This window comes from Lactuca virosa, chromosome 6 (genome assembly GCF_052849685.1).
Source record: "Lactuca virosa cultivar CGN04683 chromosome 6, Lactuca_virosa_CGN04683_v6, whole genome shotgun sequence".
Classification (NCBI taxonomy): Eukaryota; Viridiplantae; Streptophyta; class Magnoliopsida; order Asterales; family Asteraceae; genus Lactuca; species Lactuca virosa.
In genome coordinates, this window is record NC_136431.1 from 200,620,742 (window position 1) to 200,634,673 (window position 13,932).

General features: G+C 35.0%; 1 protein-coding gene and 1 pseudogene across 1 annotated transcript; one reads left to right on the plus strand and one right to left on the minus strand.

Annotated features, from left to right (window-relative positions):
• Positions 1 to 379: 379 nt before the first annotated feature.
• Positions 380 to 1,102, plus strand: LOC145122221 (uncharacterized). Its single transcript, XM_079057860.1, has one exon. It carries the CDS (start codon positions 380 to 382, stop codon positions 1,100 to 1,102), a length of 723 nt encoding a protein of 240 aa, XP_078913986.1.
• Positions 1,103 to 10,977: 9,875 nt separating this feature from the next.
• LOC145122222 (protein SPIRAL1-like 5 pseudogene) lies at positions 10,978 to 11,404 on the minus strand (annotated as a pseudogene).
• Positions 11,405 to 13,932: the final 2,528 nt, after the last annotated feature.

Sequence of the window (13,932 nt, forward strand, 5' to 3'; positions counted from 1 at the left end):
TATATATACTTTTGTTTATACCTCCGAGTTTAATGAATGAGAATATCGATTTCAACCTCATGTCAAATTTGTCATGGTATCAGAGCAAATTTGGGAGTCATAATCAAGCTCGATGACAAGAGCCGGAGAGAAGGGTAGTTCTTCGAGTGGGGAGAAAGTGGCGATTGATATTTCATCACCATATTTCCTCATGATGGTTGATCATACTGGCTAGAACTTTGTTGGAGAAAGCTTGCTTCACGATGGAAACTATAGCGATTGGCAATGCGAGATGACAAATGCATTGCTAACAAAGAATAAGAGCGATTTTGTCGATGGAAGCCTGCTTATGCCTAATAAAGATTAAGAAGATCTGATGAATTGGAAAAGATGTAACGCCATGGTGAGAGGCTGGAAAATCAGTGAAATGAAAAAAGAGATTAAAGGTAGTGTTAAATATGCCATAACAACACGTGATATATGGTTGGACCTTGCAGAAAGATTTGGCAAAGAAAACGCACCACGGGCATATGAACTTAGAAGAAATGTTACAACCATTCAACCGGATGATATGACAGTTTCTGCTTATTACACAAAACTTAGAGGTATTTGGGATGAAATTCAGTCGATAATTCCCTCACCTAGCTGGACATGTGACGGATGCTCCTGTGATGTAATAAAGGATTTTGCCAAAATATATGAAAAGGAAAGGTTATACGATTTTTTGATGGGATTGAATGAAGAATACAGTATCGTCATAACCCAAATATCGAGCTCCAATACCTTACCTAACATAGGGGTTGCGTACCACTTGGTTGGTCAAGATGAACAACAAAGGAAAATTGAAATGGCCCGTTCCTCTAGGAATGACATACCAGCTTTCCAATTTTCTGGAAAATCCAACATGAAAGTTCTTACAAAAATGAGCCCTCAATCATCTAATAACAAGAATAAAAACGAATATCTTTGTTGTACTCATTGCCAAAAATCCATACAAGTGATAGAAGGTTGCTTTGAGCTAATTGGCTACCCGGATTGGTGGACGCCCAAAGGAACCAAAACTCAAAACAACAAGACCAATCCCCCACCACGAGCTACTGCAACTATCGCTGAAGATCTATAACTGCCCAACATAACGAAAGAGGATTACAACAAGATGCTCAAGATGTTGCGCGCCACTCAAGTCAGCGATAATACATGTGCCACTACAAAGATGACCGATAAAGACTTCTAACCTAGTAGAACCTTGGATTATAGACTCGAGAGCCAGCGATCATGTCACTCATCATGAGGATTGGCTGAAAAACATAAAAAAAACTATGGCTATACCTCTGTAACTATTCCAAATGGGGAATTCGTTGCAGTTAAGAAAGTAGGGAATTTTCACCTATCATATGGAATTAAATTGGAAGACGTGTTGGGTGTGCCGGGATTTAAATGTAATCTATTGTCTGTGAGCGAAATCATGAAAGACTTGAATTGTTTTTTGACCTTTTTTCCTGGATAAATGTTATGTTCAGGACTTACCCTCGAGGAACCTGATTGGGATGGATAGAGAGAGAGTGAGAGAGAGAGAGAGAGACAGTCTATAATACTAAGAGCCACTGTAGTCTAAAGAGGTGGCTATGGATGTATAGAGAAAGCATGAAGTTTGGCATAAGAGGATGGGACATGCCTCTGATGTTGTTTTTTAAGAAAATAAAACAAATAGGAAGTATAGACTCTAGTAATCAATTTTGTGATTCTTGTATTCGTGCAAAACAGAGTAGATTACCCTTTCCCATTAGCTTTGCAAAAACTACTAGTTGTTTTGATTTAATACATGTTAACATTTGGGGTCGTTATCATCATGCTTCTCTAAGTTGTGCATATTACTTCTTATCTATTGTCAATGATTATAGTCGTGGTGTCTGGGTATACCTCATGAAAAACAAGTCTGATGCCTCACATTTTTTAACCATATTTTACAACATGGTCGAAACACTATTTGAAAAACATGTTAAAAGGATACGAATGGATAATGGGTTTGAATTCCAATCTCGATTTATGCTAGAATTTTATAAAGATCATGGAATTCTTCTCGAAACGTATTGCCTATACACGCCTCAACATAATAAGATTGTCGAGAGAAAACACCGACACCTATTGGAAGCTACTAGAGCAGTTAGATTTCAGGCTTCGCTCCCAATAGAAATTTGGTGTGAATGTGTGCAAACGGTTGCATACATCATAAACAAATTATCGACTCTGGTGTTAGAAAACAAAACTCCTCAGGAAATCCTATTGGGGAAGAAGCCAACATATGATCATTGTAGAGTGTTTGCTGTTTGGCATATGCTCACGACAAATTTGGTAAAAATGATAGGTTTGGTGAAAGAGGGAGAGCATGCATTTTCCTTGGATACCCTATAGGGAAAAAAGGTTACAAGTTATATGATTTAAAGACTCTTAAAATTCACACCACTCGTGATGTTACCTTCGTTGAGAACGTCATTCTTTTTGATGAAAAATATAAAGGATACAAAAATGTTGACAATAACTCTTTTGCTGAGTCCATAAACAATGCTGATAACTTCATCAAAAATAGCAATGTTTGAATCAGTTATAGGAACTGTTGAAGATGAACCAAGAAAAGAAGTTGAAAATAGAAACGATGAAAGTGATAATCATGTTGAGAAAACAGTAAACAATTCTACTGAAGAGTCCACTTCGCGACATCAGGAGACCAACAAGGACGTGCCCATTCAAACCCCTCGACAAAGCACTCGTTCCAGATCTAAGCCAAAGCATCTTGACGGGTTTGTTATCGCTTTACCACCTTCCATTTGTACTTTGACGTCTTCTGTCAACTCAGGAACCTCTAAGCCGTATCCTATATCACAATAGGTGAATTACAAGAAAATTTCCAAGTCCCACAGTGATTTTCTTGCTGCCATTACTTCTACTATTGAACCAAAGAGTTTCTCTCAAGCCTCTAAAGATCCAAATTGGCAAGAAGCAATGAAAAGGGAAATTCGTGCGTTAGAGTCTAATGTTACTTGGATTTTGACTAAACTACCCCAAGGAAAGAAAGCTGTTGAGTCAAATTGGGTTTATAAAATTAAGTTTAAGCCAAATGGAGAAGTAGAGAGATATAAAGCAAATCTCGTTGTGAAAGGGTATACAAATATTGAAGATGTAGATTTTCACGAGCCATTTGCTCCGGTTACAAAACTCGTTACTGTTAGATGTGCTCTTGTTGTGGCTACCAAAAATCAGTGGGAAGTTCATCAGCTCGATGTGAATAATGCCTTTTTACATGGCGACTTACTGAAAGACCCTAACTTTCGTACTAAAGACATTGTCACTCCAAAACATGCTACATGCATATTCATAAAAACAATATTTTACATTGATAAAGTGATTACAAACTACTGGATACAAACTGACTATTACAAAGTGTTATATATTACACAACTACCCAGGTTACTATACTTTTATACATATATGATCCCTAAATACAAAAGTAATATTATAACTATTCTAAACCTTCCAACAGTATACGACTATACTGTTTACTTATCTCCTTCAATTGTTAAAAACTGAGAGGGGTAAGCGGTGACGCTTAGTGAGTTCAATAATAGATACAATATAACGTTATGCCATATATATATACTTTAATATGGCAGAAGAAAAGGGGTACAAGGAACAACAAAAGAATATATGAATCATGCGACAAGCTTTCCATATCAATCATTAAGACATAACAATTTTAATACTTGATATACATCAATAACGCTTCGGCCCAAATGGCACAGAAGACATACAATTTCTGATTAAACATTTTGGTAGATTTCAAGCTTTCAGTCCTGTCTAACCTTCTGCCAAAGCCATAGAATAGAAGTCATTCTCTTACGAGACATGCTCTACATGGCCAGAGGCTACATACCAATACCACTGTGAATCTAAGTCCTTTCACTGATCACATGGCCAAAGGTACAACTTTGCTATCAAAATAACAGAAAGAATAACACAAGATGGTAACACGGAAAAGCACATAACACATATAACATATAACATACAATTGTTCCTATATATTGAACTCACCGTGAATTAACCAAATAATGATATGACGATTCAGGCAGCGTTCGTTTCTATATATGACTTTCTTTGAGGAAACCGAGGATTTTAGTTAAAATCTGGACTTTACGCGGGCAAAGTTTCGACTGGAAAGATGATTTTCTTGGGAACTTCGGGGCGTCGGGACTTGCTTCGGGTTTTAGGGATGATACCGGGACTTTAGGGGGTTAAAAGTAGCTTGGAAGAGAGTAAAAAGTGAGAGAGAGTGAGAAATTGTAACCAAAAACCGGAGGGTTTCGATTCCTATTTATAGGCTGAATTTCGAGATTCACGACGTGAACCATGCTTGTTCACGTCGTGAGGTTTGATCCCGGTCATCCCCTATGCTTGCCATTTATCTTCTACGCTCGAAACGTGTCATTCACTGAGTTCACGTCGTGAACACTGTGTTCACGTTGTGAATGCAGTCAAGTCTCGAAGTTTGTGCTCCAAACTTCACAAAATTCATATCTTTCGCATACGAACTCCGTTTTTGACGTTCATTATATCCACGCGTAGGTGAGATTATGCTCTATAACTTTCATTTAGACTCTGTCGGCTAATTTTGACTTCATTTTAAATATTATATTTTTAACGGGCCGGGACAGGAAAAGTCTGTTAAAAATTCATAACTTCTTCATCCGACGTCCGTTTTCGTCTGTCTTTTTACCGTTGTACTACTATTGACGAGACCTTCGATTCTCGTTTAGGTTGCGTCGGCTAAAAATCACTCGATCTTTATTTCGAGTTTTTAACTGTCTACTGCTATTCCGAAATTTAGAAAAATCATAACTTCCTCATACGAAGTCAGATTTGGACGTTCTTTTTATGAAAATTCTCGGTTTAACGAATACTACGACTTTCGTTTAGATCACCAAGACTAAAAATTAGTTTATCAAAAACTCACTTTTTACGTCATTCAGTGTTGTGCAGGTTTTGTCGAGGATCTTCGTTTGGTTATAACTTCGTCGTTATTACTCGGATTTCGATGAGGTTTTCGCCTAAATGTTTCTAACGAGATTCTTTACAACTTTCAGTAATAAAATTTTACTTATTTCAAATTTTATATTTTCGTTAAATTTCATTATTAGATTGGAATCTCATAAGACTTCCAATATTTTCCGAGTGATTCTAAACATAGTTTTACTTCATTTCTAGTAAAAACTATATGTTAGAACTCAATGCTCAAATTCATGTAATATTTCATTATATTTTTCACTTTTAAAAATACATAACACGATAACTGAACGTGTATGTTACAAATACCTCCTCATTTTGAGGATTTCGTCCCCGAAATCACATCGATATAAATAACTGGGGATATTTCGATCCTATCTCATTCTTATTTTCCCAATTATAATTTGGGCCTCGATGGTGTTTCCACTTGACGTGTACCAACTTCAAGACATATGCACAAAGCATACCTTCTACCGTTTGGATTGTTCTCTCCGTCTGACCATCTCCTTCTTCAATTCTCTGACTGAAATTTCGTCACTATACGAGACATGACTCTCTGAACCAATCAATTCACTTCGCAGATCTATATTAATCGGACTCAATTCTTTACGACCATTAAGTTCTGAACGAAAATCATCTTCTTAGTCATCACCGAAACGAATGTAATGACATACTCGAACAAAAACGGAATCAATTTCTAGCTTCTTGGTAACCTTGTGACTTTCCCTGATCCAAGTGTGAGTCATGTGCTTCCAGTAGTATAGGCCTCTACTACTATTCACACCTACTCATACTCGTCCCAAGTATTGTCTCGCTATTCCCAAGTCACCATTCAAAAGTTTTCACAAAACAACTTTTCACGCCTGAGTATGTTTAAACAAGTACATAGAAAAATTTCTCCTAGACTCAACTAGGGATTTCACGTTTCTATCAAACATATCTTGGATTTCTTAAATTCATTTTCTAGAATTCTTTTATGCATAAGCTCGATCTAGAATATCCTAATATTTTTCCTAAGTCGAAAGGAATTTCACTTCCAAACCAAGGTCGGCAACAGACCTTAAACTTTCTCAAGTAATAGCAATATAAGTAAGGAACCTAAGGCATGCTATATTCATTTATCATTTAGCACATCTACCCTAATAAATAAGAATGATTTTGCCACATGTCTTATTCTCCTTCATCTCGACACTTGTCATTTTCTAGATTTTTTGAATTATTTAATATCCACTTGTCATTTTTATAATTTTTTTCTTTTTTATTCAAATTCCACCTAGTAAATGCCAACTCATATTAATTAATTTTATTAATAGATTAATTAATGCACATAATAACTTTCTATTTGTGAATTCATTTTTCCATTAATATATTAATTAACGTATATGTATATTAATATAGATAGTACATTCCATTTGTAAATTCATATTAATAAATTTTATTAGTATAGATTAATTAAGACCAAATTACATGAATGATCCATGTAGTTACCAAAGGTTATAAACTCAGTCGTTACTTATTTTTTTTATGAACATGTTCCTTATGGTTCCCAAAACTTACGTGAATGGTCTTTTTTGCTCACACAATTACTTTTGGTCCTTCTAATAAACCTGTGTAATACACGGGTCTCACACCTAGTATTAGAATATAAGGCATATCTCCTCTAATATTCTAGTGCTTGTCCATTTAGGTATTCAACCTAAAGTATACTAGATACACATCGTATCATCGTCCCTTAACAATCTATGTTAAATCTAGAAATTCTCAAAATTCCTAGTTCACTTAAACTAATTCTCTGAAATTTTTTAAAGTAACTTAATATTTTAGAATACTAGGGTTTACCACTACCCAATACCCGACTTAAGTCTTTCCTATGGTTTGTATCCATATACTCATAATGAATCTGTTCATATATTGAACTTCCAACTGTTTAAGTCTAAATACCAATCCGTGGTATTTAGTTCACTTAAACTATTGCTCTGATACCATGATTGAAAGACCCTAACTTTCGTACTAAAGACATTGTCACTCCAAAACATGCTACATGCATATTCATAAAAACAATATTTTACATTGATAAACTGATTACAAACTATTGGATACAAACCGACTATTACAAAGTGTTACATATTACACAACTACCCAGGTTACTATACTTTTATACATACATGATCCCTAAATACAAAAGTAATATTATAACCATTCTAAACCTTCCAACAGTATACGACCATATTGTTTACTTATCTCCTGCAATTGTTAAACACTGAGAGGGGTAAGCGGTGACGCTTAGTGAGTTCAATAATAGATACAATATAACGTTATGCCATATATATACTTTAATATGGCAGAAACAAAGGGGTACAAGGAACAACAAAGGCATATATGAATCATGCAACAAGCTTTCCATATCAATCAATAAGACATAACAATTTCAATACTTGATATACACCAATAACGCTTCGGCCCAAATGGCACAGAAGACATACAATTTCTGATTAAACATTTTGGTAGATTTCAGGCTTTCAGCCCTGTCTAACCTTCTGCCAATGTCATAGAATAGAAGTCATTCTCTTAAGAGACATGCTCTACATGGCCAGAGGCTACATACCAATACCACTGTGAATCGAAGTCCTTTCACTGATCACATGGCCAAAGGTACAGCTTTGCTATCAAAATAGCAGAAACAATAACACAAGATGATAACACAGAAAAGCACATAGCGCATATAACACATAACATACAACTGTTCCTATATATTGAACTCACCGTGAATTAACCGAATAATGATATGACGATTCAGGCAGCACTTCGTTTCTATATATGACTTTCTTTGACGAAACCAAGGATTTTAGTTAAAATCCGGACTTTACGCGGGCAGAGTTTCGACTGGAAAGATGATTTTCTTGGGAACTTCGGGGCGTCGGGACTTGCTTCGGGTTTTAGGGATGATACCGGGACTTTATGGGGTTAAAATTAGCTTGGAAGAGAGTAAAAAGTGAGAGAGAGAGTGAGAAATTGTAACCGAAAACCGGAGGGCTTCGATTCCTGTTTATAGGCTGAAAATTCGACTCTCACGTCGTGAACCATGTATGTTCACGTCGTGACTTTTGATCCCGGTCATCCCCTAGGCTTGCCATGTGTCTTCTAGGCTCAAAATGTGTCGTTCATTGAGTTCACGTCGTGAACAATGTGTTCACGTCGTGAATGCAGTCAGGTCTCGAAGTTTGTGCTCCGAACTTCAAAAATTTATATCTTTCGCATACGAACTCCTTTTTTGACGTTCTTTATATCCACACATAGGTGAATGCATACGTCGTGAATGCAGTCAGGTCTCTATAACTTTTATTTAGACTCCGTCGGCTAATTTTGACTTCATTTTTAATATTATATTTTTAACGGGCCTGGACAGGAAAAGTTCGTTAAAAATTCATAACTTCTTCATCCGACGTCCGTTTTCGTGTGTCTTTTTACCGTTGTACTACTATTGATGAGACCTTCGATTCTCGTTTAGGTTGCGTTGGCTAAAAATCACTCGATATTTATTTCGAGTTTTAACTGTCTACCGCTATTCCGAAACTTAGAAAAATCATAACTTCTTAATACGAAGACAGATTTGGACGTTCTTGTTATGAAAATTCTCGGTTTAACGAATACTACGACTTTCATTGTGATCACCAAGGCTAAAAAATAGTTTATCAAAAACTCAGTTTTTACGTCATTCGGTGTCGTGCCGGTTTTGTCGCGGATCTTCTTTTGGTTATTACTTCGTCGTTATAACTTGGATTTTGTTGAGGTTTTCGCCTAAATGTTTCTAACGAGATTCTTTACAACTTTCAATAATAAAATTTTACTTATTTCAAATTTTATATTTTCGTTAAATTTCAATATTAGATTGGAATCTCATAAGACTTCCAATATGTTCTGAGTGATTCTAAACATAGTTTTACTTTACTTCTAGTAAAAACTATCTGTTAGAACTCAATGCTCAAATTCATATAATATTTCATTATATTTTTCACTTTTAAAAATACATAACACGATAACTGAACGTCTATGTTATACTTACAAGAAGAGGTTTACATGAAAATTCCTCAAGGATTCATTAAAACAGAAGAAAATCGTGTTTGTAAGATTCAAAAGTGTATTTATGGCTTGAAGCAAGCTTCTAGAAACGGGTACCAGAAGTTCACTAGTGCTCTTCGTAGTGATCACTTTCAATAATCGAAAGCATATAATTTTATGTTCATTTTCAGAACAAAGACAACACATGTTGTTTCTCTCATTTATGTTGATGATGTTCTCCTTATGGGAAACGATGCTTATAAAATCAAAGAGGTTAAAGACAACTTACAAAGACGATTTAGTATCAAAGACTTGGGCCCACTTAAATACTTTTTTGGGTATCGAAGTTGCTAGATCCCCACAAGGTTTTGTGATCAGTCAAAGGAAATACACTCTAGACATTCTTGAAGATTGTCATGTTCTAGATTGTCATCCTAGTGCTTTTCCTATGGAACAAAATCTTAAATTGGAAAAGGAAGATGCAGTCCAGAAGTGGATGCTTCGAAATACAGAAGGCTTGTTGGAAGACTTCTTTATCTCACGGTGACCCGTCCTGACATATCTTTTAATGTCAATCAGTTAAGTCAATTCTTGAGTAAACCAAGACAAACCCATATAGATGCAGCTTTCAGAGTTCATCGCTATTTAAAGGCCACTCTAGGATAAGGTTTATTTTTACCAACTAACGTTGGTCTGGATTTAATGGCTTATTGTGATGCTAGTTGGCTTAGTTGTCAGTCTATGCGAAGATCTTGCAGATGTTGCTTTATAACCATTAGTGGGTCTCCTATCTCTTGGAGAACGAAGAAACAGAGTGTTGTTGCTTGATCTTCTGCAGAGGCCGAACATCAAGCTATGACAACACTGTTTGTGAGGTATTATGGCTTCGGTGGTTACTTTGTGACCTAGGTGCTGTTCAAAAAGGAGCTACCCCGTTGATGTGTGATAATGAGGCAGCTCGCCATATTGCAACTAACCTGTCTATCATGAGTACACAAAGCATGTTGAAATGGACTGCTATTTCATTTGAGAGCGAGTGTCCAGTGGAGAGATACAAACATTTTCCATTCAGTCTGAACATCAACCTTCCGACATATTTACTAAAGCTCTTGGAGCAGAACGTTTCAAGTATCTTCGTGGCAAGTTAGGTGTTCGTGATCTTCAGTTTCCAACTTGAGAGGAAGTATTGAAGTTATCTTATTCAACAAGTACTTATCTTAGTTTTATTATAGTTTATCTTTTTAAAACGTTTCCTAGTTTCTCTAGGTTTGTTATTTTTCCAGTATATATACTTTGTTTTATATCTCCGGGTTTAATGAATGAGAATATCGATTTCAACCTCCTGTCAAATTTGTCATAATCACACTTTTGTTTTTATAATATGTATGATATTTCTCTGAAGAAATCAAATTAAAGTAGCTTATAGAATAAAATTAAGATAAAACAATTAATTAATAAATAGCTAAAATAACAAGCAATTAGTACTGCATAATTGCATAACAATAATAAATATTTTATTTCATAGTAGTGCACACATTTATTACAAATTATTTTCTTGATATTCAAATAATTATAATACACAGAAAATGTAATTAAATATTAACAAATACCAGGCACACCCTTCACAACCCTAAACCTCTTCAGTCACTCCAAGTAAAGCAAGAAAATTCCAAACTTGCCCTTCTCAATGTTAGCCCTACAGGAATTTCGCCATTTTAGATAGACATTAATTTCTGAGGAAAACGCCCTAATGCATCGGAAAATGACATCATTATTCACCCGGTTTTGATTTCATGCTCCAACGGATACGAATTATATATTTTGATCATCATCTTTTCATCTTTATAATATATAAAATAGTTATATTTAAGACTATAATGATCATCACTTATCTCCAAACAAGTAGCCAAGTGATGAATCTCCACCAGGAACTGAGTTGACCTTTGTCGATGGTCGGCCCTGTAATCATATCATCATAGGAAATGGTCAATGTTCCATAAAAGGTTAAGAAAATTTGATTAAAAGAGAGTGAATATATAAAGAGACTTACAGTCACCAAAAACTCTTTTGATTTATTACCATCTCCATGATATATATATTTCTTGGGAGAGGTGGAGTCACCTTTCTTGGTAATAGGAGTTAAGGCTTTTTCCGGTGACTTCTGATCAGTATCATCAGTGCCATATGGCGGCATACAAACTGGTGGTGGTGATACTTTAGATTGATCGTATTGTTGTTTCCCTAAGTCATCGGACCCAAACAGGTACCCTAAAGAACTTTGCCCTCCACCAGAACTACTCCTTTTGTTCATCGTCGATACCTAACCCTAGAAATCAGGAAATCTCTCTCTCTCTCTCTCTCTCTCTCTCTATGTATATATATATATATATATATATATATATATATATATATATATATATATATATATATATATATATATATATATATAACCTAATTATATATACATAAAGTATATATGAGAGACACCCACCTTTCTGTAAAATGATGTTTGTCATGATTTTAATCAATTATTAATTTGATTTTATTAAAACAACGGATGTGTAAGTGTGTAACAGTACACATTTCTTTAGTCCCATTTTTGTGTTTGCTTATGCCGTGGTGGGGATGATTTGGTTGGTTCGTTTTTTTTTTTTTTTTGGTTGGTTGGTTGCTTATGCCGTAGTGGTGAACAATGTAAGATGTAATTTTCTTGTGAATTGATATCGTCCATTAAAACGTAATAAATACAAGATTTGAAAGGAGTTTATGGGTTATATAAAGTGGGTCCAGACGGGCTTTGATGTGTTTGATTATCGTAGCGTTAAGGCGTTCATAATTTTGAAAACAAACTAACAGAAAAAATTATTGACGATTAATTCCCCGGTCCTAATAAACATTGATTCTTATTATTATTAATATTATCAAATTTTGTCTAAAAAACAAAATTCATCATTCATGATCATAAAAACTTTGTTCATTGAGAGGTTCTTTATAGCCAATTATTATTTGTTTTTTATTTATTGAACATTCAATATTATTGTAACATATTTTTTTTATCATTTAATGTAAATGCTTAATGTCACTCTAGTCCAACTAACGGTCCATATTTATTTTAAAACGTTTAGGCCACCTCATTTTATGAAGTTTGACATGTCATTCTGGAGGTGTCGTATTTAAAAAGCACTTTCTGGTTAATGACTAACATTTCTCTCGTTTCTCCTTCTTACTAGAAACCCTTTTCTGCCTATCCTTGTTTGGTTTTGTCGACAAAGGCTTTGTACATGAAGCTCGATGTTCATTTTTAAGGTATATTTTCGAGATACCATTTTCTAATGTACACGGATGGCATACATCACTTGTTTAAAGATATCGATTTTGCGGGGATGGACAAGAAAGTTATGAATTTTAGGAAAAATATACTGACAAGAGATGTCTGAAGGTGTATTATTGTTTAAGAGAATATTGTTTTCCAATAGGTTTGAAGGTAATAGAAACAAATCTTGACCACATTGACTTCATTAATGTTGGTTACAATTGTGGGTGTGCACTGGATATGTACATAGATCATCGTGGGGCTAATATGAAATAGTGGCTACATGAAGGTAAAACAAAAGTATGTATCCTTGAGAACCACCACTTAAATGTTAGAGATGCGCAAGAAGATACGGGTCAGATTTCGGATTTGGCAGAAGATGTGGTTGAAGACTTGGATTTTGAGAGTGACCATAATGATGTCACTCTTATGAACAAGACTAGGAATGATTCTTTCCTCAGTAAACTTTGGAGTAAGGAGAATCCAATCTTAGGAAAAGTACCTGAGGATGGCTTGATGTTGTGATGGCTGAGAATGATCCAAAAATTGATGTGATGACAACCTTCAATGAAGATATTCACTAGAAAAAATAGAAGCCTATTCTAGGTATGGGGTTTGAAAGTCCCAAACAGATTAAACATACGATTTACAATTATACAGTTGCTAATGGGTATCAATTATGTTATAAAAAATGATAGTATGAGATTATTGGTGAAATTTTATTTTGGACAGTGTAGTTTTAGGATTTAGGATTCATAGACGATGATGAGCATTCTTTCCAAATTAAAGCTATAATTAGTGATCATAATTATGCTAGAAAATTGAAGTTATGATCATTTGTTAACTATGTTTGGATTGGTAGCCATTTCATACTTGAATTCTTACACAAACAGAAGATGAGTATTTGGCAACTTCACGAGTATGTGAAAAAGAAATTTGGAATGGAGGTTAGTATGAGACATAGGATTGCAAAGAAACGTGTACTTTATATCATTTAGGCTACACTTGTAGAGCACTATTCCAAAATCTGGTCATATGGTGAGGAACTTAGAAGATCAAATCCATAATCAACTATTAAACTAGATGTGAATTCTCTGCCTGAAGGGAAAAATGTTTTTAGCAAATTTTAGATATGTTTTGATGGATTAAAGAAAGGTTAGAGGGAAGGTTGTAGGTGATTCATAAACCTTAATGGCTTCTTCTTAAATGGGATGTGTAACACCTATAAAAATCACAAGAAATTTAAACTTTTTAAAACTAACCAATTTCACAAATTGTTTACAATCATAGTTTTCAAAACATTTTCAACATCAGAGTCTCCCAAAATCATAAGTCAAAAAACATGAGGATGTGTACAGTCACGCCTTCGCCTTCCCGCAGTCATCTGAAGTACCTGAAACATAACCCAAAACTGTAAGCCAACGCTTACTAAGATCCCCCAAAGTACCAACACATAAACAAATAACAAATACAATAACAACATGTCGGGCCCAATCAACCATCGGGTTGGAATACCCCATGCCCAT

Coding starts and splice junctions, on each gene's coding strand:
- LOC145122221 (XM_079057860.1), top strand. CDS start 380: ATGGTGAGAGGCTGGAAAATCAGTGAAATGAAAAAAGAGATTAAAGGT.